The sequence below is a fragment of the Mugil cephalus genome, chromosome 17, assembly GCF_022458985.1.
Source record: "Mugil cephalus isolate CIBA_MC_2020 chromosome 17, CIBA_Mcephalus_1.1, whole genome shotgun sequence".
In the NCBI taxonomy this organism is placed as follows: Eukaryota; Metazoa; Chordata; class Actinopteri; order Mugiliformes; family Mugilidae; genus Mugil; species Mugil cephalus.
Window position 1 is genome coordinate 18,307,476 of NC_061786.1, and position 27,197 is coordinate 18,334,672.

The 27,197-nt window shown below is 42.6% G+C and overlaps 4 protein-coding genes across 16 annotated transcripts in view; 2 read left to right on the forward strand and 2 right to left on the reverse strand.

The window, feature by feature from the left end:
• Positions 1-9,621, forward strand: part of syne1b (spectrin repeat containing, nuclear envelope 1b) — a 72,412-nt gene extending 62,791 nt beyond the window's left edge. For 9 of the 12 annotated variants that reach the window (XM_047611833.1, XM_047611832.1, XM_047611841.1 and 6 more), the window contains 16 exons: positions 28-215; positions 317-467; positions 558-740; positions 901-1,038; positions 1,317-1,508; positions 1,593-1,920; positions 2,326-2,394; positions 3,153-3,280; positions 3,445-3,571; positions 3,670-3,881; positions 4,094-4,294; positions 4,375-4,503; positions 4,642-4,854; positions 5,789-5,881; positions 6,758-6,816; positions 8,525-9,621. In XM_047611833.1, the coding sequence (XP_047467789.1) occupies positions 28-215; positions 317-467; positions 558-740; positions 901-1,038; positions 1,317-1,508; positions 1,593-1,920; positions 2,326-2,394; positions 3,153-3,280; positions 3,445-3,571; positions 3,670-3,881; positions 4,094-4,294; positions 4,375-4,503; positions 4,642-4,854; positions 5,789-5,881; positions 6,758-6,816; positions 8,525-8,768 (2,655 nt within the window). In that variant the 3' untranslated portion in view covers positions 8,769-9,621. The remainder of the gene's footprint in view (positions 1-27; positions 216-316; positions 468-557; positions 741-900; positions 1,039-1,316; positions 1,509-1,592; positions 1,921-2,325; positions 2,395-3,152; positions 3,281-3,444; positions 3,572-3,669; positions 3,882-4,093; positions 4,295-4,374; positions 4,504-4,641; positions 4,855-5,788; positions 5,882-6,757; positions 6,817-8,524) is intronic. The other 3 variants (XM_047611838.1, XM_047611843.1, XM_047611844.1) reach the window with 3 other exon arrangements.
• Positions 8,848-13,261, reverse strand: ccdc170 (coiled-coil domain containing 170). Its single transcript, XM_047611845.1, has 8 exons — positions 12,859-13,261; positions 12,545-12,718; positions 12,134-12,415; positions 11,553-11,753; positions 11,285-11,458; positions 10,874-11,116; positions 10,445-10,648; positions 8,848-10,048 (listed from the first exon to the last, which is right to left on the reverse strand). Exons 1-8 carry the CDS (start codon positions 12,883-12,885, stop codon positions 9,788-9,790), a joined length of 1,566 nt encoding a protein of 521 aa, XP_047467801.1. The 5' UTR covers positions 12,886-13,261; the 3' UTR covers positions 8,848-9,787.
• Positions 13,262-13,463: 202 nt separating this feature from the next.
• Positions 13,464-17,399, forward strand: rmnd1 (required for meiotic nuclear division 1 homolog). 2 transcript variants are annotated; one of them, XM_047611491.1, is made up of 12 exons: positions 13,464-13,808; positions 13,997-14,447; positions 14,537-14,642; positions 14,725-14,800; positions 15,075-15,114; positions 15,190-15,290; positions 15,378-15,484; positions 15,581-15,645; positions 15,791-15,867; positions 16,487-16,607; positions 16,705-16,821; positions 16,901-17,399. In XM_047611491.1, the coding sequence occupies exons 1-12, from the start codon at positions 13,798-13,800 to the stop codon at positions 16,931-16,933; spliced, it is 1,305 nt and encodes a 434-aa protein (XP_047467447.1). In that variant the 5' UTR covers positions 13,464-13,797; the 3' UTR covers positions 16,934-17,399. The 2 variants fall into 2 exon arrangements, with proteins under 2 accessions (XP_047467447.1, XP_047467448.1); XM_047611492.1 differs by having other exon boundaries at positions 13,464-13,641.
• A 934-nt stretch (positions 17,400-18,333) lies between these two features.
• Positions 18,334-26,456, reverse strand: akap12a (A kinase (PRKA) anchor protein 12a). The gene is made up of 4 exons (XM_047611490.1): positions 26,129-26,456; positions 24,442-24,547; positions 18,506-24,304; positions 18,334-18,410 (listed from the first exon to the last, which is right to left on the reverse strand). The coding sequence occupies exons 1-3, from the start codon at positions 26,234-26,236 to the stop codon at positions 18,525-18,527; spliced, it is 5,994 nt and encodes a 1,997-aa protein (XP_047467446.1). The 5' UTR covers positions 26,237-26,456; the 3' UTR covers positions 18,334-18,410; positions 18,506-18,524.
• Between the last annotated feature and the right edge of the window lie 741 nt (positions 26,457-27,197).

Consider the following 27,197-nt stretch of genomic DNA (forward strand, 5'->3'; position numbering starts at 1 on the left):
CTCTCTCGCTCTTATCTTGGCGTTTAGGAGCTTCAGCGTGACATAGAGAAGCACAGCACAGGAGTGGCGTCTGTGCTGAATCTGTGCGAGGTGCTTCTGCACGACTGTGACGCCTGCGCCACCGATGCAGAGTGCGACTCCATCCAGCAGGCAACCCGGAGCCTTGATCGCCGCTGGAGGAGCATCTGTGCCTTGTCCATGGAGAGGAGACTAAAGTAAGACGTTTGGCGAAAAGGAGTTGATGGAAACAAGTTACTGTGGTTTTGAAATATCAAAGTTTCCAACCAACATTCTCACTAATATTCCTCTCGGTCAGGATTGAGGAGACGTGGCGTCTATGGCAGAAGTTCCTTGAAGACTTTGCTCGTTTTGAGGAGTGGCTGGCCACTTCAGAGAAGACTGCTGCGCTGCCTAACTCCTCCGATGTACTGTACACTGTAGCCAAGGAGGAACTGAAGAAATTTGAGGTGATGCACGGATGATCCCTATTACATCATCAAGAAAATTCAACATATAACATGCCTTACTGAGAAGTATCTATGCATGTCCATCTGCAGGCCTTCCAGAGACAAGTCCACGAAAGCCTGACGCAGCTGGAGTTAATCAATAAGCAGTACCGCCGCCTGGCCAGAGAAAACCGCACTGACTCTTCCTGTCGTCTGAGGGAGATGGCCCACGACGCCAATCAGCGATGGGACAACCTGCAGAAGAGGGTGGCATCCATCCTTCGCAGGCTTAAGGTATAATACCCCAACCATTGCTCCATATAAGATTACGATGTCTCGATCCCAATTTCAGTCCTTGAACGTATTTCTGAGTTTGTTTTCTCACTAAATCAGCGACTAATCAAGTGAACAAGAGTGAGTACATATACACCTTTAATTTTTTTTATCCCTGCAGCACTTTATCACTCAGAGGGAGGAGTTTGAGACAGCCAGAGATAGCTTGTTGGTTTGGCTGACGGAGATGGACCTGCAGCTGACCAACATCGAGCACTTCTCTGAGTGTGACATTCAAGCCAAGATCAAACAACTCAGGGTAAGTCTGTCACAAGTCTGTCTCCAAAGTGTTGTGTATTTTCAAAAACTCTTTTATTTTTTTTTTATCATCTTTAAACCTAAATACATAAAGTTTTAAGAATTACTTGACACATTTTTGCACATGCACACAAACATTCAGTTTCGTTCATTGTTGTGACCATTTGTTCTATTATTTTACTCTTTACACTTTACAGACATGCTTGGAAAACCGTCAAAAGACTTCTGTTGCATCTGTTGTGTGTTTAGCATTAAAACCTACTCCTTCTCTGGTCTCAGTCATTCCAGCAGGAGATTTCTCTGACAAGAGCCAAGATCGATCACATCTTCCACCAGGGTGAAGCTCTGATCGAGAAGAGCGAGCCTCTGGACGCTGCTGTCATCGAGGAAGAGCTGGAGGAGCTGCAGCGCTACTGTCAGGAGGTGTTTGGTCGAGTGGAGCGCTACTACAAAAAACTCATTCGGCTTCCTGTAAGATGTTAGATTAAGTGATTTCTGTTAAGTAATGTGAGGTTGAAGTGTAATCTTTTGAGCACTAACATCTTTTATGTTTAGCTCGCAGACGATGATACCGAAGTGTCGCTGTCTGATCACGAGCTGGAGCTGGATGAGCCTGGTGATTTGACCAGCCTGCCGTGGAGCGAGCGCTTGGGAGACGGTTTCCTGTCACCTCTGCCGTCCTCTGGCCGCTCAGCCTCCCTGGCGGCGCAGCTCCGGACTGAGCGCTCGGGCAGGGACACGCCCGCCAGCGTGGACTCCATTCCTCTGGAGTGGGACCACGACTACGACCTGAGCCGCGGGCTGGAGAGCGCCAGCAGGGCCCTGAGAGAGCAGCAGAGCGAGGACGGGGACTTCATCCAACGCCCCGCCTCAGGCCTGTCAGGTTAGTTTCTGCACACACAGTAAGAAACTGGTGAATCAGTTTTTCTTCGTTGGTAATTACACCTAAAAGAAAGATGTACGTTTAATTTGAAATCAATTCAGCATGAATAAGTGAACATGAACACTGTCAAAATGTTTTGTAGTCTTGAGCTGTGACCTTTTTGAAGCCAAAATGAAAGGAGAAGTTCCCTTCATGGACAAAATTAAAGAAATAAAAATAGATAACTGTCCTGGCTATTACTTTGTTAGAAATTTTAAAATAGATTGTTCGTAAGCTCCATCCACATGATGGCGTATTTAAAAAAAGGTTTAACGACAGCAGATTATTACGACTTTAATCCATTTATTTAGTCAAACCCTGTAAAGCCCACTGTTGAATGTGTGTACTGTACAATGTTTCTTCCAGATGTAGTGATCCCAGAGAGCCCTGAGGCCTATGTTAAGCTAACAGAACAAACACTGAGGTCCTCCACTGGTAGGCAACACCAGACCCCAGCATGCCACATGTTTGGGGCCAGAAATAACAGCCTCACTCTGAGTGATACCTCACCTATAGCCTATTCACCGGCTTTGACTTTGATTTGTGTTGATTTCCTCTCTTATACACACTTTGGGCACAGGCTGTAACCAATGGCAGCACTTCCTAACACTGGGGGATAGGGTCAATTCCATTTCTATTTCTTCAATTCAGTGGTTCTGAGTGAGTGGAACCAAAATGGAATTAAGCCTAACCCTTCTTTCTAACTAGCTTTCTTACTTTTGTTTGACTTGCAGTGTGCTGTGTAGCTAACCGGTTTGGATTATTATTATTTTTTTATTTTTTTAGATGTGCATTTTGTGTTTCAGAAAAGCATGTTTTTATGTGTCACAGCAAACAAGTCTTAGACTCTTATAGAAGGGACTGCAGATTTGTTGAGAAGTTTCATAGATTCCGTTCACACAGAGGCAAATTCACTGGGAAGGTTTTGAACTGTAACGCTTGCAAATGAAGGACGAAATGAAAGCTGCACAGCGCAGCGCTGTTAACCGCAACAGGCAGCACGAGCAATAAGTGGTCGGGACAACCAATCAATCTGCATTCCTGTCTACCTCTTCTCGTTGATAGCTCTTTACATCTTGTGATTGTCTATCTGAACGGGGCCTTATCTCCTTCTCTTTGGTTTTTGAGCGTATTTGAAAAACAAACCAATCAGATTATTCCGTGGACATGACGAGTTGATGTTGTGCCAACAGGGGAGGTTGCCTCTGCAGACTCTCACACTCACCCTCTTGACGTGAGCCGATTCCACCTGCAGCAAACGGACAGCAGCCGCAGCCGCACCCCCACCAGCTCAGAACTGGACGCCTCTTACATGGGATACGTATGTGTTACTCTTACATACAGCCCATAATAACTTTATTTGCACCGATCTGTTCCTATAATTTTTTTTGTCTTGAAATACTGTGTATAATTTTTCATTTTTAGCTTGATTTGCACTGCACTGATCTTAAAATCCCTGTTGCCTCCCATGCATGTGTTGTATAGATGCGGCTGCTGGGTGAGTGTCGCGGTAGCATTGACACAGTGAAGAGGATGGGAGTTGAGCTGAAGGAAGACGACGATACAGTGTCTGGATTGGCAGATCCCAGTAGCTCAGAGTCTCAGACATCAGGTAATTCTGCGCCAAAACCTACAGTGTGTCTTACATTACGATACACTTTGATTAATGCCTGAGTTCACGTTGTCTTCTCTCACACTACTGCAACCTAGGAGTTATCGAACGCTGGGAGCTCCTGCAGGCTCAGGACCTCAGCAAAGAGATGCGCACGAAGCAGAACCAGCAGCAGTGGCAGCAGCTGAACTCAGACCTGAACAATATTTGGACTTGGCTGGGAGAGACAGAGGAAGAGCTGGAGCAGCAGCGGAGGCTGGACCTCAGCACGGACATCCAGACGATTGAGCTGCGCATCAAGAAGCTCAAGGTACGACTGTGGCTTTGCCTTGTATCTTTTATTGTTTAGCTTTTTACTTCCTTGCCATTCTTTCTGCTGAAGAGTAACTTTCCATATCCAAATTCAGTCAGCTGATTGTTTGACAATTGTTTTATTTTTAAACGCTCAAGGTCCTGATAGTGTTTCCTTGTGTTGTTTGCAAAGTTTCCACTGACGCCTTCATTTTTCTTAACTGTGTGCAGGAGCTGCAGAAGGCGTACGACAAGCGCAAGGCAATCGTTCTCTCCATCAACCTGTGCAGCGCAGAGTTCCTGCAGTCGGATACAGAGGAGACCAGAGAGCTACAAGCTAAACTCAAGGACATGAACAACCACTGGGACAAACTGGGCAGCTCACTGGAGGAGTGGAGGTCTTCATTACAGGAAGCTCTCATGCAGTGTCAAGTGAGTGCTGATCAAACTTGAGAAGTATCTTGAGACCTTGATTTGTTTGGTCAAATTCCTGATCCTCATGTGATGAACAGGACTTTCACGAGATGAGTCACGGTCTGCTGCTGTGGTTGGAAAACATCGACCGCAGAAGGAATGAGGTGGTTCCCATTGACCCCATCCAGGACAGTGACACGCTCCATGAGCACCATAAAACCCTCACGGTACACAAACGTAACATTGTTTTCAGGCATGACTAACCGTATTTGTCGTTTAACCACTTTATATTGTATCTGTCCTTAGAAATGGGTCAAGGTCTTAAATTGTTTATGAATGTATGCCTTCATCTCAAATCCCAACAGCAAATCCGCCAGGAGCTGCTGGACTCGCAGCTTAAAGTTGCCTCGCTGCAAGACATGTCCCTCCAGTTGCTGGTCAACTCTCAGGGCAGCGACTGCCTGGAGGCCAAGGAGAAGGTTCACGTCATAGGGAACCGACTGAAACTGCTGCTAAAGGAAGTAACCAGAGACCTCAGAGAGCTGGCTAAGATCCTGGACATAACAAGCAGCCAACAGGTACAGCTACAAACACACACCGGCCTGTGTTACGTGCACAAACTTGAGGATCCTGTTACAAAAAATATTACATTTTCACTGCGCATTTTGGAGGAAAAACGATTAAAATATAATTTAGATTGACTTCAGTTGCCTAAATGTTTTATTTAATGCATTGAGAGAGAAACCCTTCAATCTCACATGCAGATTTTTATAATTGTTTCATTGTCTAACAGTTCAATTCTCTACAGTGTGGTTTCATTTTATTACTTTGTTTATAAGCCCCTCCTTTTTCAGGATCCTTTATTAAAAGGCCAAAGTTTACAGATTTACAGAGTGGGAACAGATGACGGTGCAGAATGTTCTGAGTCTGTTTTGAGATTTCATGTTTAAACTATCTGATCAGTAAATAGATTCAGAGATTGGAAAACAAACAGCAAAGTGGGAAACTATCCCACAAACCTGGAGGGGAGGGAGGCAAAGTGTTCAGGTGCATCTCCATTAGTGTGTTAATGTGTTACTTTAACCTCTCAATAATCACCAACGTGGCATTATTAAGTAATCTAGCTCCAAAATTAAAAACTTAGTTTTGGAGCTAGTACACCTTCTTTATTTTAGTTATTTACTAATTCAGCCCTCACATGGAGCACATTTCTTAAAAAAATATACATGCATACTAGGTGCTGTTTCAGTAAAGGAGAACTTAGTGGGGTTCTGATTCAGATGGCTGGTCTAAGTGTCTGAATCTGTTGATTCTTAATGTGTTTTTCTTGTGTTAGTGTTACTACAATTTAGAACAGCACCTGTCAAACTCTAGTCTCTGTAATGGCAAATAAAATGAAGGCCATATATTTCATCCCCACACTTGGACAGCAGGCCGGTAAATGACTGCCACTGTCTGATATCTAATCCATTCCTTTTCTCTCTGTGCGTTTCTCTTCATCGTCATCGTCAGGATCTGTCTTCGTGGTCGTCCGCCGATGACCTGGACACGTCTGGCTCCCTCAGTCCTGTATCAGGAAGGAGCACACCGAGCCGGCGACGATCGGTAACGTTAAACCGTACCTGTACATGCTACTCTATGAGAGCCAGGTGTTTGGTGAACCCCGCGTAGACACATAAAGTAACATGTGCCTCGAATGCCCCACCGAAGACCAGATTCACCCCCGCCATCCCGAGACCTCTCCTCTCACCTCTCTACACCTCCACAACCTGCTTCACTCTCCCTCCTTCTGGATTCGACTTGTGTCAACTCTTTTCCTCTTCTTCTTCTTGCATGTTGTCAGTTCCCAGGGAAACTTGGAAATCCTCTCTTTCCGACTTTTAGTTCTTATCTCTTCCTTTCTGTTCTTGGAAGACCTTTCCAGTTCTGTCCTATTTGTCCCTTTTTCTCTTTCAGTTTGTCCAAACTGAGACTTCCCTCTATTTATTTCTCACTCTAGATTAGATTTTACCCTTTTAGACGTACCCTCAGGAATACTGGCTATTATTAAACAGTTAAACCGTATGGAATGTGCAGTCGGTTTAAAGCGAGCATGACCTTGTATATGTTTTGTGTTGTAGGCGGCAAGAATGAGATAAACGTATTCTCTGCACATTTATCTGAAGATCAGTCCAAATAAGCATGTCACTGCTTATATTGTGTGTACGCTACTAAATGTCCGTGTTACCAGAGAGATTCATGCACTCATGATTTACTGCACTCGCAAGTCGGAGTGATTCAAAGCAGTCGCGCACTTTGAAAAGCCAGATTCCTTATTCTCACGGGTTACGAAATCTGTCACCTCCACATATGATTTTGTTGCTGCTCTTCTCTCATTTTGGGTTTTTCTTTTCATCGATAGCTTTGTCTTGATTTGCCTGGACTGAAACATACTTTCTTTCTTTTACCCCCCTCCCCCTCCCACCTGTTCATTGCAAACAGCAACGGGGCAAATGTAGTCTGTCACAGCCTGGACCGTCTGTGAGCAGTCCACACCACAGGTACCTTTCTGTTGGTTTCTAGCACACCCAGAAGATAATGGAACTCATCAGCCCATGATGCGCTCGGAGACTGGTTCATGCTTTTCTGACACGATTAAACGACAAGAAGCTGTCGAACCCGATGTTTTAATGCTTGTCCCAGATTAGCAGCTCATGATAGTGAATTCCATCATCTTCTGTACGTCTAGACGCTCTGTGTTAGGCTAGGTGAGGAGGTGAGTGGCAGCCCACGCATCCTTGATAAAAGAGTTTTCACAAGGAATGGTGCAAGACCTCTTCTCCGCCGATGTCCTCGGCCGCTTAATCTCGCTAACCGGAGGGCGTTTCCTTGCGTGTAACACAAATATTCCTCTACACCTAACACTCCTTCGCTGTTACTGAGCGCACACACTTTTTCCCTCTCCTTCCAAGTGCCAAGCCAGTAAATGTCTGCAATGAACAATACAAAGGCTGCAGTTTCTCTTTCTCTATCGCTTCCTCTTATCTCTTCCTCTCCTGTATGTGACATTTCTTCTTCACGTTCTTCTTCTTCTTCTTCTGCTGCTGCTGCTGCTTCTATCTCACTGACTATCCACCATCTCCCCCCTCCAGTCTGTCATCCCTGAGTCTCGCCTCTCAGGTCTCCATTTGTCGAGTGGTAAAGGGGCACCTTTAGTCGTACCTCACGTAGTCCGTGCATTCCTGGAGCGAGTGGTCGCTTTAAAAGTGAAATCAGAGCAGATTGGTCCCACGTAAAATAATTTAACCTCGAATGCATTTCTTTCACTGTAGGTATGTAATTAAGCTTTTAACTGTCTGCTCATCACTGAGGCTATACCAGGACAGTTTTGACCGAGGGTGATGGCGACTTTAAATGACAGTTAAATTAATAGCTTGACACTTTGTCAAATATCCTTATTTATTTTCTTGACCTCGAGCTTTTACTTATTTAACGTCACATGTTAAAAAGTGGTACCACTAATCTAACTCAAGAAAGTGAATTGGCATATATATATATATTTTTTTTTAAACTACGTAAGTGGTATAATTTAGTGTCAGAAGAAGATTGTTTCTTATTGCTATGCTCTCCTTGCCTTGGCATGCTTTGCATTTTTCAACGGGACACAAACCGTCAAAGAGTTTATTATTAAATTTGAGACGACGTTAATATCCAGCTGATAACTTGCAGCATGCCTTTTTTTCTTTTATCCTAACACCTTCTGCAAAGGAATGCAAGCTCACGTATTAAATGTGTTTGTCTGCTGCGGGGGTTGCAGTGCGTATGCCTTCAGGACTGTTTTGTGGCCGTCTTGTAATTGTGTTTATCCACCCAGTCTCAGTCAGCATGTAGATCACAGTGTTTAACATGTGTTTAACGTGTTGGCAGTGTCTCTCAAACATGCAGTTCCCCGTTGTTGTCGAACTGAGGTCTTATTTGGATTGAAAATAGTCAGACAACGCCTAAACAATGAGGGTTGTGGAAAAAAGGATATTCAATTAGGATGTAGTTTGTTTATTGGATTAGACAAATTTCATTTGGAAGTTATTTGGGAGTCTATTTCTGAAGCAAAGACAAACAGTCTGGTCAGGTTGGGGTTATAATGTCATTACAGAGTTGTGAAAGTAGTAATTGAGCCTAAGAAGCGGTTTGATATGTCCTTATTGAACGATGATTGCTGAACCTTAACTAAACCCCAGTCTTTGTTGCGGTGTGAATGTGTGTGAGCAGGTCTCGCAGCGGCGCTGGATCCGCTTCCTTCCCTTCTGAGACGGAGACGCCGTCAGCCCGTCGGTCTTCGTTTCTGCGGCGCGTCCTCTGGGTGGCGCTGCCTCTCCAGCTCCTCCTGCTCCTGTTGGTGGTGTTTGCCTTCCTGCTGCCCTTGTCCGAGGAGGACTACTGCTCTCAGTCCAACAACTTTGCTCATTCCTTGTACCCGATGCTCAGCTACACTAACGGACCACCTCCGGTGTAGGAGGGGGGCGGCCGGGAGAACGCTAGATTTCTGGCATCAGCGTGCCGAGATCCTTGAAATGATCAATCATGTTGGCAGCAAAAAAAAAAAAAAAAAAAAAACTACTCTGATCATCCATTTTTACTGCAAAAAAAACAGCTGCCATCTACAGTTAATATCTCTGTGTGTAGCACATATAGGAAGCATCTCGCTATGTTACTCTGTGTAATGCCGTGTCAGTTAAGGAGAATTTTTTGGTGTAACAAGACTGGATAAACTGGGGCTGTAGCCCACAGTGGATATCTGCTTAATGAATGGACTGTTCACTCAGTCTGAAGAGAACCGCTAGTAGACAGCACCAAAGTTAAATGCCGAAATATAGCCTGTGAATCTGCTTGTAACTCGAAAAATTTGTAAACGAAGACGACGAAAGATTTAATATATCTCACACTGCAATTATTTTTTTACCTGTATTTTGGCATGCGGTTTTAACCTTTGCTTTTATTTACATCCTTCATTGTGTCTGTGGTAAAGTTCTTTTTTTTTTTTTTTTAACTCGAATACATTGATTCACATGAGAGTCGTTTAAGCCAAGCGTTTTAGTATCAAAGTCAAGACGCAGTCCAAGAGTTTAACCTCTAACATCAGCCATTTACGCTCTTTATACATCCTGCTGGTTTATTTTTTAAAAGTATCAAACACGTCTTTAAGATGGAGAACTATGACGTATAGAACTAATGTATATTTTGTATGACTGTCAGTTCGGTATCAAATGTATAACAGTCCAGGATTATTTAATGTGTACATAATGCAAAGAAGTTCAAATGACAAATGTATGTATATGCGACCATGAAAAACAATGCCAAATCCTCAATCTGATATTTGTGTCTTTATTAGTTGTTGTTTTTTGATGTGATTTTACACAAATACAAAAAAAAAAAAACAGCTTTTGAACAATTATTTTATACTGAAAAATATGTATTTTCACGTGCCTTTTTAAAAGATAATTAACATTTTAAGTGCATACGATTTGGACGTTCTCATGCGTCCCCTGGACATGCAGACCTGGAGGTGGAAGCGTCCAACGCGGAGCTGTTGCTCAGGTCCTGGATCTGTGGCAGGTGAAGCCTCTGATGAGTAGAACAGCGCCAGGGCATGTTGACGTGATGATGGAGGTGGTGATGGTGATGATGAGAGTGAAGAAGAGTTTCCAGCAATCTGATGATTTCATCGTTTGGAAGAGACGCAGCTGAGGCGTCCAGGCCCAACATCTGAGAGATGACCATCCGGAAATCCAGCAGCTGAACAACGGGGAAATAAAAACTTTAAAATGTCAGGCTACTCCGAGTCGCGTTCAGGCAGTATAGTTAATTTCTTGGCCACTTGGGGGAAGCACAAGCATCATGTATCAAAAGACCACGACAAATGCGATCCTATGTGGAACATATGCACCTATATTTAGAACCTAAACATTAATTTGCATCTGAAACAGCCTCGGAAAATAATTTTTAAGCCAAGGATCCACTTACTTGCTTGCACATCTTGTGACCTTCCTCAGTGGATAATATGGTAACAACTAAACAAGCTAAATGGCAGCTAACAAACTCCATTTGCAGGGGAAGGCCATGGGATGAAGCTGAGCTTCTTCTAGACTGCTGACCTATTTTTTTTTTTTTTTACCTCTACATTACTCTGACCTCTCTCTTGCTGTCGGACAGCTGAGCCAGGCTCTGTCTGAGGCCGTGGAGTTGCTGCTGGTCCTCTCTGGTCTTCTTCTCTTGGCTCTGCAGGTCTGAGCTCACCGTGCTCAGCTTCTTCTCCGCACTCGCCTTCAAATCCACCAGCTGATCCATCTTCTTTTTCTGCTCCTGCACGGTCTTACTCTGTTCCATGACTTTCAACTTGACAGGTTAGACACAGCAGAGAACCCGAGTGGGTGTTTGTGTTTAGTGAAACAACAGCGACTTTGGCTTCTTGCTCTAAAATGCTCTGATACTTGGTAAAGCGTGCATGTTTCCTCCGCCCCCCCAACCCTATCAACCCTAACACTGACACAAATACACCAAGAGCTACGGGGTGAAAATTCCTCTGGAGTGAAGTTGGGTCCAAACCCTTCTCCCCTCTACCTTGAGCTCATTGGTGTGGGAGAGCTGGGCCTTGAGCTCGGTGTTGGACAGCCTGATGGCCCTCAGTTCTCCCTGGAGGCGCTCCACTTTTTTCTGCAGCTTCCTGGCCTCCACGTGTGCGTCGTCCCTTTCCACGGCCAACGCCGACCGACACCTCTTGTCCTCCTCCAGCTCTGAAACCTTCTTCCTCAGAAGCTGAATGTGGAGCGCTTTGCTCTCGAGCTGGTCTTTCTGTGACCTTAACTTTTTTAGGAAGGGAACGTGTAACGTGTGAGATTTGTGCATTTAGAGATGAGGCTTCTATATAATTTAAATCAAAGATGACATGTGGGATTAATGCACACTTATACAATTTTGTGACTGATTTGAAAGTGTCTAAAAATAAAATGTTGCAGAAAGTTTCTCAGCTACCTTACGCTGTAAGCTGTAAGTCAGACTTTTACTCTCCACCAAAGAAGTTCCCTCATGTTTGACAAGCTGTTCTGCACGAGACAGGATGAGTTTTAGCCTCATGTCGAATCCGAGATCAACAGCAATGCTGTCGACCTTCATTGTCTCCGACAGCTGCTCCAGGAACTCCTCATACTACACACACATACATATAAAGAATGGAAATAATTAGGGGCATATGTAACTGAACTAGACACATTTTCACACCTGCAACTGACACTTCACCCACATGCTGCTTGCTGTGTTGCAACCCGTCGCGATGCACGTCCGCCGTGAGCAGCTCGGCCTCCAGACCTCGCAGCCTCTCCCTCAGGTCCTGGACTTGCTGCTCGGCGAGCTGAGCCCTCTGCTGCGAGCTGTGCCGGAGCTCCGTCTGCTCGCTCAGCTCCTCGGAGGCGCGACACAGCTTCGCCTCCATTTCTGACACCGTCTGCGCAGCCGGGATGACAAATGTTGGTATTTATAAAAAGAAAAAAATGACACTTTATCTGGACGTAAAATGGCCTCTTTGACAGATAGAAGCCACAGGTGTAGATACAAGTGAATGCATTTATTCAGTGGCTCTACATTTGTAATTACATTTTACGCTATGATCCTCCACTTGCACATGCACTAAAAATAAAATACACAGCACTGTATTAAATTAAATGTAAACCAGCTTATAAATCAGTAACATACTCCCTTCTTGAAGTCAGCTATAATATTTGAATGCTGGTTATTTCATCATTTTTATCAAGGAGGTTTATAAATTCTTTGTGCACTTTAGAAGAGGCTGAAGTTGATTCAGAAATCTTCGTTCCGACTCCTCACCTTGTTGCAGAGGTTGTCCAGTTTCTGTAAAATCTCACTCTCCGTTGGGAGAATGACACTGTCAGACTTCCCCTGCAGGAGGCCGGCCACCTTTTCCAGGAACGCCTGTAGCTTCCTCTCCGTTGCCTGGTTCTTTCTCTCCTGCTCCTCCACCTGTTTCTCCAAACACTGCGACTCTCGCCTGGCGGCCTCTATCACTCTCCTGCTGGCCTCAAACCTCTCAGTTAGGGTCTGCTTCTCTGTCTCGACGCTCCTCCTTCCCACCACCAGACCATCCATCTCCTGAAAGAGACCAAAACACCACGACAGAAACACAATTTTTTTTATGTATTTTAAAGCTGTTTGTGCATTTGTCTTGCAACTAGTGGCTTTGCACATGACACTTAGGAGAGTTTTGAGTTGTTCAAGTACCGTTCTGAGTGAATCAAGTGCAGCTGCACTGCTGGCGGCCTTCCTCCTCTCCTGGTCCAGCTCTGCCACCAGCCTCAGCACCGTCTCCCTGCTGGCTTTGCACTCCACCTCACAGGACTTCACACTCTCCTCCAAAACAGCAATCCGCATCTTGAGCCTCTCCTTCTCATTAGACTGGTATTTATGAAGGCAAATGATAATAAATAGTAATTAAACTTTTTTTTTCTTTGAAATTAATTCAGCGTTTTGGATGCAAAACGTTCAATGTTTCAATTAAACTTAATGATTCAATTAAAGCAAAAATAAGTGCCTACCTCATCGGAGTTGTTCATGACTTCCATAATTAGAAGTGTTGCAGGGGAACTCACAGCAGGCAATTGTTTCTGTTTCAGCAAGTGTCCTGGCAACACCAAACACAGGCTACACCGGGCTCAACCCGAGGGGGCGCTGTAGTCAAGAGCAGGCTGATATTTAGAGATTTTATCTTTAACTTTTTAATATCATTCTAATTATTATTTTTTATGTATAGATAATTGCGTTTTAAACAAACCAGGCGAATTTATTCACAATAAAAACAGACGTATTTATCATAAAATCAGATAAAGGACGCGTATGTGAAGGTCAAATGAATGGGACTGAATTCATCCCTGCGTAATGACTTTCAGGTAGCACGTTCTCCAAAGGCAACAACCTTTACTTATTTGCTATTCACTATCCAAAGCACAACACGTCGCTCTTATAATCTATTGTCTGTTCGTGCCTTATATAAATTTTAAACATATATCAAACGGAGCATAACTTAGTTAGCTACAAACCTAGCAGGTAATTGACCTGCAAGTCTAAAATAAGGGCAAACACTCCCCACAGCCTTACGTCATCTCAAATAGGAAGTGAGAGGTAAAAACTTTATTAACAAACACCAAACACGCCTCCTTGGTCTGTCATGCTGGATGTCATGTAGTTAATGTTGGCTTCACGACTATATTTTAAAACAACGCTTAACCCAAATGCCGTTTTCTGACACCGGAAGTCATTTCTAGCGTTGCCTTTTCTTTCTTTCTTTCTTTTTTTTTTGAATTGCTTCTTTTGGTTTGCTGGTGAGCTAACTCTCGGCTAACGCTAACTAACTTACCCTCTGGTTGCATCATTAGTGTCATATGTCTTGTATTATTCTCACAGTTTGTACAGGTCGGTTAAATCCTATTAGGACTGATAGTCAGGTAGTAATGGCTGCTTCTCGTTATTGATAGCTAATGCAGTCAAGGTCAGTTTTGCTAATTTTGTTTCCAATTTTTGACTTCAAGGTTAATTTAAGATGCTTAAAATGAGGAATGTTTAGTGTAAATCAATCTGTAAACATGTCCGGGTTGTTTTATACATTTCTTAAAACGTTAACATACCCTGACGCATCGCTTACTGAAGCTCTAATAGCACTATTTTTTTCTGTTTTAGCTGTACCTGTCTATGGAAGATGCTTCTCCAGAGGTTGTGGTCCAGACTTGGAGCTCGGTGGTCTGCAGGGACCAAACCAGTTTGTAGTTTGGCCACAGTCACGCTCTCCAAGTCTATCCAGCCACACAGATATGAATCCAAAGCCAGGACTCACTCTGGTCCCTGGACATATTCAAAGACTTGTCATTTTAACTCTCTTCACCCACAGCGTACAAGACATGTTCTGTCTTCTTTGCCTGGATTTCAGAATCTCACTACGACTTCATCAGCTGACCCTGGGACACTGAGTAACTGTAGAAATGGACAGATGCGTTTTTACTCTTCGGACATTATAAAGTCGGTGTTAAAATCGACTTTAAAACCGACTGCTGCGGCTGGAAAAAGGGCTCCCAAAGGACCGCGGACCAAACAGCCTTCTCGAACCAACCAGCCTTCCCTGAAGGAGGACGAGGTGATTTACTCTGTCATCAGATTAGCTGTTTTTAATCTGTCAATACAAGGTTCAGTTATTAACTCAGGTGTTTTTTTGGGGGTCTGCAGGACATGATGCGATGCATCGCCTTTGCAACAGCAGATCAGTATCATTTGCCAACGCTCTGCCACGACTTGACAAGCCACGGCTTCTATGAAATAGATTTGCCCAGGGGTGGGTCTCAGAGATGCACTGAAATTCCCATTTTGCAAGGAATAAACTGTGATACTCACTGGTGATCGTGTTTTAATTTCAGACGCCTCAAATGTGCTGGTGATAAGCACAGACAAGACTGCAAAACCAGATGACCACGCTGTCATGTTCTTTTTCAGGTAGAAAAAAAAATAAAATGTTTAGTCTTGAATGTTTGAGTTGTGATCCTAAATTATTTAAAAAGATTATTGAACGGAAAATGATTTTATCTTGTTGTACATGGAGCCTGTTATCAAATCTTCTTAATCAAATATAACCTTGTGTAAATGTGTTTTTGTGAGTTAGTTTTTGACCTTTTGACCTAAACTCGTAGAAACATACTTAATATTTCTCATGATATCCAGACATTGCTGTAATGTTTTGGTGACTCGTAGATCTTATCTTAAATTTCAGGGAAGGCTCTGCAGTTTTCTGGAACGTTGAAGACAAAGCGGTACATGTTAAAGTGTAACATTCATTTAATTGCTAGTTTATTCTTCAAAAATGTGCTAATTTTTTTATTTTACAGATGAAAAGTGTTTTGAGAATACTGGAGCATCATGAGATCCAGCCTTATGAAGTAGCGTTAGTCCACTGGGAAAATGAGGAGATCAACTACACTTTAGAAGAGTAGGATGAGCTACGCTGTTTTTTTTTTCATGTGCTCAATTCCACATCCAACAACAGCTTCTAATATTCAGATCTTTTTTTCCTCAGGGGAAATACAAAGCTGGAACACGGCAACTTTGTTATGTGTAACGGGATGAATGAACTCGAATCTGTTCTGGAGAAATTCGCATTTTCAAATGCGCTAAGTTTGTCTGGTGAGGACCTCCACAAATAATGAAGATTAGCGTTGTTTAGTGGCAGCGCGCTGACCAGCTTCTCCTCTGAGTCTAACCTTTTGCTTTCCTTTCCAGTGAAGCTGGCGATATGGGAGGTGGCGTTAGATAACTTCGTGGAGTCAATTCAGTCTATTCCAGAGGTACGGTGGACACGTCAGAGAAAGCAACAAGAATTGATGAATTACTGAATATGTGTAGTGGTTGTTTGTGTAGCAGATGGTGCATGTCAGAGTTATTAATCTAAAACATTAATGGCTTGATTTTTATTTTTTTTTCCCCCTCTAGACACTGAAGTCTGGTAAAAGAGTTAAGTTGTCCTCTGCAGAAGTTATGCAGAAGATAGGAGAACTTTTTGCATTAAGGTAAAGTTTTCTCTAAATATCTGTTCAAAGAGAAGAAAGTTTAACAGCCAAGACTTTAAGTTTAGCAAGAAGTACTATATGCTTACTGTTGTATTTTAAATACCCAAACTCTGCATTGATAGACATTTCTTCAATCTTATTCAAATAATTCTGATCAGAGATTCATGCAAAACTATTTTTTATTTTTTTTGGCAAAGTAGTTCAAACAAATTTTCCCCCCAACTTTATTGACAATATTCATTCATTTAAATGAGATAAGATAATAATTATGCAACCTTGTTCTCAGTGCCCGCATCAATTCTGATTTAAACACTTGGTTTAACAACTAGATGTTGTTTTTTTTACCCCTGTTCCACCTGGAAACTTGTCAGGTATCATGACGTTTACTCCACGTGGGACAAACATGCTCAGAATGAATGAATTTGCTCCATTCAGAGAGAAACAATAAGATCAGGTGTCTACATTGTTATTATGAGCTAAAAGTTTTCTTTTGAACGGATTATCAAAATGTAATTGAAAATCCCTTGTGATTGGGGCTAATCTGTTCTGCTTGAGATGTTTACCCTGATTTTGATTATTAGTGTAATACTGTGGTCCATTTCAACATCCTCCCTGACAGACACTGTATAAACCTGAGATCTGATCTGCTGCTTACGCCTGATTTCTACTGGGACAGAGAAAACCTGGAGAAGCTCTACGACAAGACCTGCCAGTTCCTCAGCATCAACCGCAGAGTCAACGTAACTGAGTCTGCTCCGATAGTCGTAATATGAAGCCGCGCTGTGACATTCGAGCTGTGTTTCTGATTTCGGTTTTGCTCAAACGTTATGAGTTTAGGTTGTGAACCAGAAGCTGGAACATTGCACACAGCTGACAGACCTGATGAGGAGCCACCTGAGTGAGAAGCACAGCTTGAGGTTGGAATGGATGATAGTCATCCTCATTACGATTGAGGTAAATGAGGCCAAACTTTACTAATCACATACAACCTCGTGTGTTCTTACAGTTGAATAATACATGTCTTTTCTTGTAGGTTATGTTTGAACTTGCAAAAATGATCTTCTAAACTGCTCTTCTGAGAATGTACGAATCCATAAAGGAAACCAGAAGCTCCAAAGGAAGAATGGTACACGGTACAAAGGTACTCGATAAGTGACACTGAAACGCTGCAAATCTGAAACGGTGAAGGGGACCGAAATAGTTTTGAATGTCTTATTCTTTATGTTGTACAATAAATGCATCTCAGCAATTGGATTGCATAGACATAATCTATTTATTGATTTTGTAAAAAATAATAATAAGTTGGACTTTTAAACTTTTGAGATCACCATAGTTTTATTTCACTTTTTACATCATGTGCAAACTTTTGTGGTCCAGTGTAGGTGTCTTGTCCAATGTTTTTTAAATTGACTCGACATGTGATACTGGTATTAAAAAAAAAAAATGAAAGGGAATATTTCCCCATTTAATAAATCCAAAACTGTGAATGCTGTGTCTTGGAAAATGCAATAAAATCTTTATTTAAAATGTTATGTGCATCTAAAATCTTATGAGCAACTGAATTTTATATTCTGCAGTCCACAAGCAATACAAGAGGCCTTTATTTATTCAAATAAAATAATGTTTTATTAATAAAACACTGTTAAATATATATATATATATATATGTATGTATATATAAACACAGGTAACTCAGGTCTGTATTTTGCATTTAGTCATTAGTTGACATCATATAAGATCAGCAAGAATCTTCCATAAAATTCAGGATACGTGGAAAAACCTAATCTGAAGCGTCAGCTGCAATGGAACACGTAAGCAGCTGGGGAGAAAAAAGTGCACAAGTAAAGCTGCCATGATTGTTTAAGGCGCCACTGATTATACTTCTCAATAGAGTAAAGATTAAATTAAAGGTGTTGTGTAAAATATTGCTTTGTTGTGCCATGCTGTCTTCATGCTCTTATTTGTGAAACTCGTCACAGTAGAAATCCTCGTAGGCTGAAAAGGTGCACCTGTCAAAGCATTAAAACAGTCAATATGTACAAGATAAAATATAATAATTCTGTATAATCTCAATATGTTCCGGTCGGCCCATTGAATGATGTTTAAGTGAAATAATGTAAAAATGCTGAATGACGAAATGATTTACGAACACGGTTATGGTGGTGAGACATCTACGTGTACTAATGTTTTAAAAAGATGTGGGTTACATTCTGAATTAATGCATTTTATCTTAGAAGACAAACAAAACTGTTATACTTTTTGAAGCCTAGTGTTCAAAAAGAGAAAATAATGTGAAATGCATTCAGGAGGACCTGACCATGATTAGTCAACATCGCGCTACATAGCAAACAGCTCATTAGGTTTGATGAAAGACTCGCTATTTCTCCTGCCACATCTCTCTCTCACATATCAGACACTTTATAATATTAATAAAATACTTTTACAAGTAAATATTGGATTATTTTTGGTTCAACATAAAGTAAAAAAAAAAAAAAATTAATGGCTTTTCAAAGAATTCCTCCTTTCCCGTTTTGATTGTCCAGCCTGCAAAAACAAAGAAGACAATAATTAGTTTAAGCGTATCTATTAATGTGATTAATTAGTGCAAAGTTATACTGACAAAGAGAGAAAAGCTTTACCGGTCACTGACGGGTCGAATTAATCCCAATCCACTGTAGCGACACCTGCAGCTGCAGTTTCCGGTTGCTCAAGCGCAACCGCAAAATCTTCACCTTCGCTGTCGACGTCGTACATTTCTCCGACTTTGTGCGCTTCTTGTTGCAGTTCTTCCTCCTCGCTCTTGAAATCGGGTTCTATTTCAAACTCTTGGGTGAGGATGTCTTCCTCGGCATCCAGCCACACGTCCTGATCGGTTTCCTCCTCTGCTTGTTTGACAGCGTCCTCTGTTTTGGTTTCGTGAGCACTGGAGAGTAGCTCCCGGCTCAGGATCATCTCTCTCCTCTCTCTTCGCCTCACTGGTTCTATTATCTCTGCAGCCTGGATGTTCGGGGTTACGTTCTCTGTGGCTTTGATTTCTTCATGTTCTATTATTTGCATTGCTTGGATGCCAACATCCCGAAGCACTGGCTGGTTTGTAATCACGAGTCTTTCGGTGAGTTCTGCTGGTTCTGTGGTTTTTGCATTAACAGTGACCTCGGTTTGCATTTCGCTCTCAACTCTTTGTGTTGCATTCAATATCCTCGTACGTTCTTCCTGCACGGTCTGAACGCCAGCTGCATACATGTCACCGTCTCTTGCCGGTTCAAATCTGTGTGTAGGTGGTGGTGGTGGGGAGGCTGGAGCCATTGTTTGTCCAAACTGTATGTTAAGTTTGAATTCTAGAGAAAGACTCGAAGGAGACTCCACATTACCTATAGATGAGATTATTCCAGTGTTTTGGGGGACTGCTAATCCAGCATTATTGGTACTAACAATCTGATTTTGGGTAGTTTGTAGTGTTTGAGCTTCTACAGTGTCTTCATCAACTTTCTTTGTCGCCATTTCTTCTGCTTTGATGGAGACTTCTGATTTTTCAGCTTCCTCCAAATCTTCTTTGCGATCAAAGACGGAGGTGTCCAAACTTTGAGTGCGATCTTCAGAAATTAGTTGTTCAGTTGGGATTGTGGAAGTGTCACTAGTGACCGCTTCGTCTTGTCTTTCTATTTCTAGCTCCTCCACTTCTTTCGATTCACTGCTAACCACCTCAGTCATTTCTGATAGGTTTACAACCTCTTGTTCCAAACTGACAGGGAAAGATTCAGGTACTGTCTCTGGTAAATTCTCCTTTACATGGTGAATAACTTCTTGGACAGTCCCCTTTTCCTCATTAATCGTTTCCTCTTTAGATTCGGCAGTGGCAAAGAGATTTTCTAGATTCTTAATGGTCTCCTGACAAACATCTATGATTTGTTTGTCTTCTGTAACACCTGCTTCTATCACCTTGTCAATCACATTCTCGGCCGACTTGATATCAACATCCACCGCCTCCACTTGGATCCTGTGGTTGTCTTCAGACTTCACTGATGACACGTGCATCGTCAGGACCATGTCGCCTTCCTCTGCTGTCTCGGTAACCTCCTCTCTCACCAATGGCTTTGCAGTCTCGACTGTGTCCTTGAACTGTGTCTCACTTGCAATTCTATCTATCAAGGGTTCGTGAACTTCTGATGTTGTCTCTATCAAGACATCAGGTATTGCAGATGAAACATCTTTCCGGTCACATGTGGTTACTTGGGCGACTACAGCGTGCTCAAGTGGAGCAGTCTTGGTCTCAGCACCTGGAAGCTCCCCTGCTTTTTCCTTCTCTATATTCTCCTCTACTTCACAGACATGCACTCCATGTGTGGCTTCATCTGAAGCTTCAGCATTATCCATACAAGGCGCTGGGGTCTCTTCAGAGAATGCAATCACTTCCACAACTTGAACGTTTGAACTTCCTTCCTCAGTGACGGAGGATAAATGAACAGCTGTTAAGGATTGTAACTTTTGTACAGTTTCAGCGATGCTGTCCTCTACTTCACAGACATGCACTCCATGTGTGGCTTCGTCTGAAGCTTCAGCATTATCCATACAAGGCGCTGGGGTCTCTTCAGAGAATGCAATCACTTCCACAACTTGAACGTTTGAACTTCCTTCCTCAGTGACGGAGGATAAATGAACTGCTGTTAAGGATTGTAACTCTTGTACAGTTTCAGCAACGCTGTCCTCTTGCTCAACCTGAGCATCTTGTTGGATGCTTTCCGACATCTGATCTTTGATTTCTGCAACTGAATCGGGAGCTGGTTTTGTAACATCTTCTGCAAATATTTGTGTTTCCTGAGCACTGCTTTGTGTCGCTGCATGTGCAGACGTAGACACCTCTCCTTCAGCTGCTGTTTCAGTCGGCATATCTTTTGCATCAGGTAGCAAAACCTCTGCTTCCACCTTCAGGACTTCTTTTTCCTCTGATATTACTTCCTTTTCAAGTATTTGAGGTCTTCCTGCTTCTGAATCCGATGTGGCGGCTTGTACAGCTTGTGACTCTTCTGGTTCTTGAACATGCTCAAGGCGAACAGTATCTTCAGAGACAGGTACAGTTTCCTGTTGAGGTTCATCTTTAATGCTTTCTGGAACATCTTCTGATATTGCTTCTTTTGCAGCTGATTGAGCAATAGCTTCTTCGGATTCTACAGTTTCCTCTTTAGGTTCATCTTTAATGCTTTGCGGAACATCTTCTGATATTACTTCTTTTTCGGTTGGTTGAGCACTACCTTCTCCTGAGTCTAACGTGGCTGCCGTTTCATCTTGTTTATCTTTTGCAATAAGTTCAACGTGCTCAGTCATGGGAGCATCAGTCTGTGGCTCTTTTTCTTCTGGATGAATGGTTTCTTCAATGAGGTGTGTTGTCTCTTTGGGTTCGTCAACGACTTTTTCTGCAGGTAGACTCTCCTCTGTAGATGGTACTTCTTCTTCTGCAACTGTAACTGCGGGTGGGATGTCATCTGATACATCTGCCACTAGAGCTGGTTCTGCTTCTTCAGTTTTTGAGATTTTGCTTTCAGCTTGCTGTAGACTTTCCTCTGTAAATGGTACTTTTTCTTCTTCTTCTTCTTCTTCTTCTTCTTCTTCTTCTTCTTCGTCTTCAACCCTAACAGTGGGTTGGATGTCACCTGATATTTCTTCTTTTTCCAGTGACTGAACACTACCTTCCTTTGAACCTAATGTGTCTTTTCCTTCATCTGCCAATGCTTCCAGCTCATCCGCTGCAGCAGGTGGTGATTGATCCTCAACTCGAACATCTGCCACCGGAGCTGGTTCTGCTTTTTCAGTTTTTGAGATTTCGTTTTCAGCTTCCTGTTCCCCAACTTGTGCCTCTGCTATAACAACTTTGCTTTCATTCACCTCAGACAAGCTTTCCACCACACGTTGGCTCTCATCCATAATTTCTAAATCTTCTGCCTCACAGACTTTATCTACAGAAAGCTCTGCAGTGTCAAACTCCTCAGATATGATTTCTGTTGAAGTGTTCATGTCAGACCCGCTCTCTATCTGTTCTGTTGCCGTAAGTTCGTTAATTGCATCGATTGCTTCAACGCTCAGGCCCGTGTTTATGGCGGTTGCATCAGATCTTCTATGTATTTCGAGAATCTTTGTCTCTTTTTCGACCAATGTTTCATTTATTTGATGCGAGACTGAACCAACTATTCTTTCAGCGCCTAGTTCCTCTGAACTGACTGGAACAGCCTCTGGGCTGGTGGAGATGTTTTCAGCAACCTGCTGCAGTACAACCTCTGTGTCCTGAACATTGTATTCTGCTGGGACTGGTGTTGCGTTTCCAGATGTTTTTGAGGAATCAGACAACTGGGAAACTGCAGAGACCATCTCAGTTTCATCTGCCGTGGTGGCGTCTACAGGCTCTGGAGCAGTTATGGCGTCAGATGTGATTTCTATGAAGTCCTCTGCTATCGTGTCATCTCTAACAACCTCTTCGGTGAATGAAACCGGAGTGGCCATGGTGTCTGTAATTATCCCCTCCTCTGGAATATCACTGAGCTGTTGATGTTTACTGAGTAACTCATCTGTAAGATCATCTGTTTCTACATTTGCAACAGGGGCGATGGATGCCGCGAATGTTGCGTCATCTTCTTGCACCTTTTGTGCTTCAATAAAATCTTCTTTACAAGGTTTGACTGGCTCAACCTTCTTATCAGTGAGGTCCTGGTGGGGCTCATTGTCTGCTTTTGTCAGGTCACTTTCTATATCTGCCTGTGTTTGTATTTGAGCCACTGCCTCGGCTGTGTCGAACTCGGACAGTGGAACCACAGCGGGCGTCTCGGAGTCTTCATCATCTGACACTACTTCCCTATCAGCCTCTTCTGAAGATACTTGGTCTTGCTTTTCAGCCGACTTTCTCTTTTTCCGTCCGGTAAGGAGTTTCTTTATGGAAAAGGAGGAGTCATCTTGAGTAACTTCACTATCAGATTGTATATTTTCTTTACTTTCATCCTCATCCTTGGCCTTTCTTTTAGGGGTGACAAGTTTCTTAAGTGATTTCCATGTTGATCCTGTGTCACCCTCTGGAGGACCTCCTGCTTCTTTGGCAGAATCACCTTGAATCTCATTGACCTCACTGGAACTTTCCAAAGGCGACTCTGTGCTCTCTTTAGGTCCACTGTCTTGCTTGTTAACACCATTATCAATTTGAGGTGTTTCCTCCTCAGAGTCTGATGTCCTTCTGCTTCTCCTCCTTCCAGATCCACACAAAACAGCCTCCCACGACACAGACGAATCTTTCTTTTTCTTTCCCTCTTCTGTGCTGTGATCAGATATTTGCTGTCCTTCATTTGGTTTTGTTTCTTCTATTATACCTGGGATTTGTGCGTCTCCATGGTCCACAGATGACTTTTTCACGCGTTTTTTAGGAGTCATGAGCTTTATGAAGGAAGCCCATGCACTTTCCTCTTCTCCCGCCGCCTCTGCAGAGGGTTTTGCAGGACTTTCTTCTTTCCGATTTTCTGCCGGCTCCTCAGTTGAAGACAGGTGCTGATCATCTCCAGAGTCGGACAGCTTTGAATCACTTGATTTCCGTCCACTCTGCTTTTTGGAGCGTTTCTTTAAACTAGATCCTGACAGAAGCTTTTTTAGGGGACTGGCTTGAACTTTGTCCTTTTCTTGAGAGCCCAAAATGTCAGGCTCATTCGCAAAAGATGATTTGCCCTCATCCTCATTTTCCCCAAGACCTTTCTCAGTTGTAGTCATGTCAATACCGGGAGTAATCTCCTCTTCTTGTTGGTCTTGTACAGTCGTGTCTTCAGTCTCCTTTTTCCCCATGTCTACCAGTTCTTTCTCTGTTGCGTCACCTTCTTCTTGCTTCTTTTTCTTCCGCAGACCAGAAAAGATTCCAGTTGTAAAAAATTTTTTCAACGGAGATTCCTCCACTTGTTCATCGGGACTCGACTGAGATGTTGCGTGTGGATCTTTTTCAGGTGTGGCTTCTTGGTTTGCATCTTCACTTACAGGTAAAGCTTCAACTTCTGTGGCTTCTGTCGTTCTCTCATCTGCATTTTCTAGAGCATCCTCTGGTGTGACATCTGTCAGTGTGGGGCATGTCGTTGAGTCATTGTCATTAACTGCCTGTGCCTCGTTCAGATCCATATTTGATTGATCAGTCTCACTTTTTATCTCTTCTGCCGTCTCCTTAATGTCTTCTGGTTTATTTGCTTCTTCTTCGGGCACAACAGAGCCTCTTTTTACTGTCAGTTTCAATCCAATGTTGCTGAAAAACTTCCTAAAACTTTCATTGATGTCGTTCTGCTTCGCCTCCATTTCAGTCATTTCCTCATTCGCATCCACTTCATCCGCCGCTGTCTTTTCATTAATTTCAACATTTTCTAATGGTGTTTCTTCTGCGTTAAGTGGCTTCTCTTTGCCTGAAACATCTTCGTCTGGAGAGAGGATAGCTAAACCAGAAAATGGATTTATTATTAAAGGATGATTGTGAGAATGACATAGATGAAATTCTATCTGCTGAAATCCAACATGCTCCTGTTGAGATTCTGCTGACGTGAGCAGCAATGCACAAACGATGAATACCCACCCTCTGCAGCGATCTCATGTTCTTCCTCACAGTGACCATTTAACGCTGCTATGGAGTTGTCCGCTTTTCCATTAATCTCAGAGATCTGCCCTTTGTTTTTGAGGGGCTGAAACAAAGCAAATAGAGCAGTGACATTTCTCTCTGTCTCAATTTCTAAGAAAAGAATTTCCATATCTGTGATTAACTGGAACTCCAAATTCCTATTTTGTAAACAGCCCTGGCTCCGCTGATTCACCGTGATGGTAGTTAACAATCCTAATTGTCCCAATCTCAAATCCGTGAGCCGGATTAGTCCAGAAAGTCTGAGCAGGGGTTAGGAAACAAGAAACACATGTCCATCAAGTGGTGTGCCAGGACTAAATAAACAACTGTAAAAATAGATGTTGTGGCGTTGTTTCACCTACTTAAACATTAATATGTGGTATCGGTTTCCGATCGAGGTGTATTTTACTACTTCATGGGCAGGAATAGTTAGGATAAATCTAATGTTGGTAAAAATTATTTAAGTGAACCAGAAGCCTGACTTTTCTCAGACATTTAGATAAAGCATAACGTCATTTAGACTCTATTTTTAACGCCAAAGGATCTAAGGTTCTAAGGCCATGATATGATTACAACTTGGACATTGCTTGTTTTTTTGTGTGTGGTGGACAAAGATCTCTTTGTTTCTTTACTTTAGAGGCAAGTGCCACTGACTTTGTTTTTCCATTTTAGGAAATTAAACTTGACTTTTGGACTTACATAATGAGCGCCATTTAGTGCGACACAGATCTTATACCCTTACAGTTTATTTGCAAGGGATATTTATTTATTTAATTTATTTAACAGGATGAACACAGTGTTATTTAGCTGACATTTTGCATAGTTAAATTCAGCAACTTTTGCCCTAGGCTTCTCCTCAAATATATCAGTAAACCAACACAGTATCTTATATAAATAAATTTTCACTCTCTAATAGGACAGAGCTACTCAATTGACTTCCTGCTCATCCTGACCTGGTGAAGATGTTATACACAAATCATCAATGTTGCCTTCTGCTGAGTGCAGCAGAGGGAGAAATTCCATCTCTCCCCCGGGCTTTGCTCGGGTTCCTCCAAGAATGGGAGGTCATTAATCCCCCCCATGATGTTTCCTTTTTTGTGAAATGAAAACAGGATCTTCAGAAGACTCTGTGTCTGTTAGCATCAAAGTGGCAAAAATCAGGAACCATGGGGGATAATTTAAAGTTTCACTATTTAACAGCACAACTTCTTGTATAGTCAGGAAGAAAAGGGCTCAATTTTCCACCCGCATTAAGCTTCCTGTTGCAACAAAGCATGAAAAAGCATGATAAACATACTGATAGTTTTTAATTCATAGCCAGTGTCAGTGCCCACTAGATGCTTGGTTGTGCTCGCTGGCAGCCACTTAAAAGAGACAAGGACTTCTCCTTTACTCTGGCAATAATGGATGTGTTGGCAAGCAGCATCTGCACCGTCCCTACAACAACAAAACCCAGCCTCAGCGTTTTCACGGCTTACAGCAGCCTCCGACTGGTTTTGTAAATCCTTACAGAAATGTTCTAATCAACGACTTTGTGCTTCAGCCTTGGTGCGTAAAGAAGATAAATCATTATTCGCAAAGTTGGTGCAGGGGTACCCAGTTAACCCTTTCAATTCACGAAGAAATGTGGAAAATAACATAATACCTTGTCTTCGGGACTCTCCTCGGTCTGCACGTCGTCCACTCCTCCGCTCCCCTCCTCAGCCGCTGCATCCTTCTTGCCCTCCCGTTGCGCAGACTGAGCGTCTCCCATTATCGCAACTGCAGCGCGTCACTATCCGGAGTGAGCCGAACAAGTGATGGAAATATCCTCCCCAAGGAAATAATAGTAAAAAAAAAAAATTTTAAACACAAGCCCGGGGCCAGAGAGACGGTCAGATCTCGAATGGTGCAGCCTGGATGCTGTAAAACTTCTTTTTAGCTAAACGCCTCCCTGCAGGATCACATGAAGCCATGAGCCGAGCCCGTCCCGGCCCGGCCCAGCCCGCCTCCCTCTGCATCAGGGAGAAAAAAAAAAAAAAAAAAAAACTGCAGCGAAAACACTGCCTTCAGATGACTTAACGTGCATGATCCAGCCTCAAATAGTAGTGAATTAACAATTTAGAGGTTCAAATGCAGACAATAGAAGCATATAAAACTGATGGAAAACCCGTGACTTTGAACCTCAACAAAATTAGGGACAATATTTAACGAGATACAGATGAAATTTCCTCACTGGTTTAAATTTAAATTAAAGGTTGAATAAGACATCCTGGGCATGTTTAATATTATTCTGTGAATATTTTAAACTCTTTCTCTTATAAAAAGTATTTCTCCAACATTAGCAGTTCGATTTCAAGAGTTGCATGGCCCATAGAAACAGTTTATTTACAAGTTCTTTTGGCCATGATTCATGCATGCAGTGTGTTGACATGCATAACATACTGCGTGCCCTTCATATTTGAACCCCCTAACGTCTGAATTAGTTTTTACATTTCAAAGGTTTCAGAGGAGCGAGATAATTTCATCATGAGATCTCTCGTGTCGACTCAGCTAACCACGGGAAGCTGATGTTGTTGCCAGATCTCGGTTCTGTCTGTGTCATGGGAATAAATCACCACCTCTTGGCCTGATGCAGCTGCTGCCATGACATCAGCGTCCAGCATCTGTCCAGCTGTTACCTAAAAACACTGAAATAACTATATAGAGGAGGCAAAAAGCTGTGACTGTATGTA

Coding starts and splice junctions, on each gene's coding strand:
- rmnd1 (XM_047611491.1), top strand. Junction 14,448..14,536: donor CTTCCCTGAAGGAGGACGAG/GTGATTTACTCT, acceptor GGGGGTCTGCAG/GACATGATGCGATGCATCGC. Junction 15,868..16,486: donor GGAGAACTTTTTGCATTAAG/GTAAAGTTTTCT, acceptor CCTCCCTGACAG/ACACTGTATAAACCTGAGAT.
- akap12a (XM_047611490.1), bottom strand. CDS start 26,236: ATGGGAGACGCTCAGTCTGCGCAACGGGAGGGCAAGAAGGATGCAGCG. Junction 24,548..26,128: donor AGGAGAGTCCCGAAGACAAG/GTATTATGTTAT, acceptor GCTTTGTTTCAG/CCCCTCAAAAACAAAGGGCA. Junction 24,305..24,441: donor ACATGAGATCGCTGCAGAGG/GTGGGTATTCAT, acceptor TTTCTGGTTTAG/CTATCCTCTCTCCAGACGAA.
- ccdc170 (XM_047611845.1), bottom strand. CDS start 12,885: ATGGAAGTCATGAACAACTCCGATGAG. Junction 11,754..12,133: donor TGGACAACCTCTGCAACAAG/GTGAGGAGTCGG, acceptor CCGGCTGCGCAG/ACGGTGTCAGAAATGGAGGC. Junction 11,459..11,552: donor TGCAACACAGCAAGCAGCAT/GTGGGTGAAGTG, acceptor ATGTGTGTGTAG/TATGAGGAGTTCCTGGAGCA.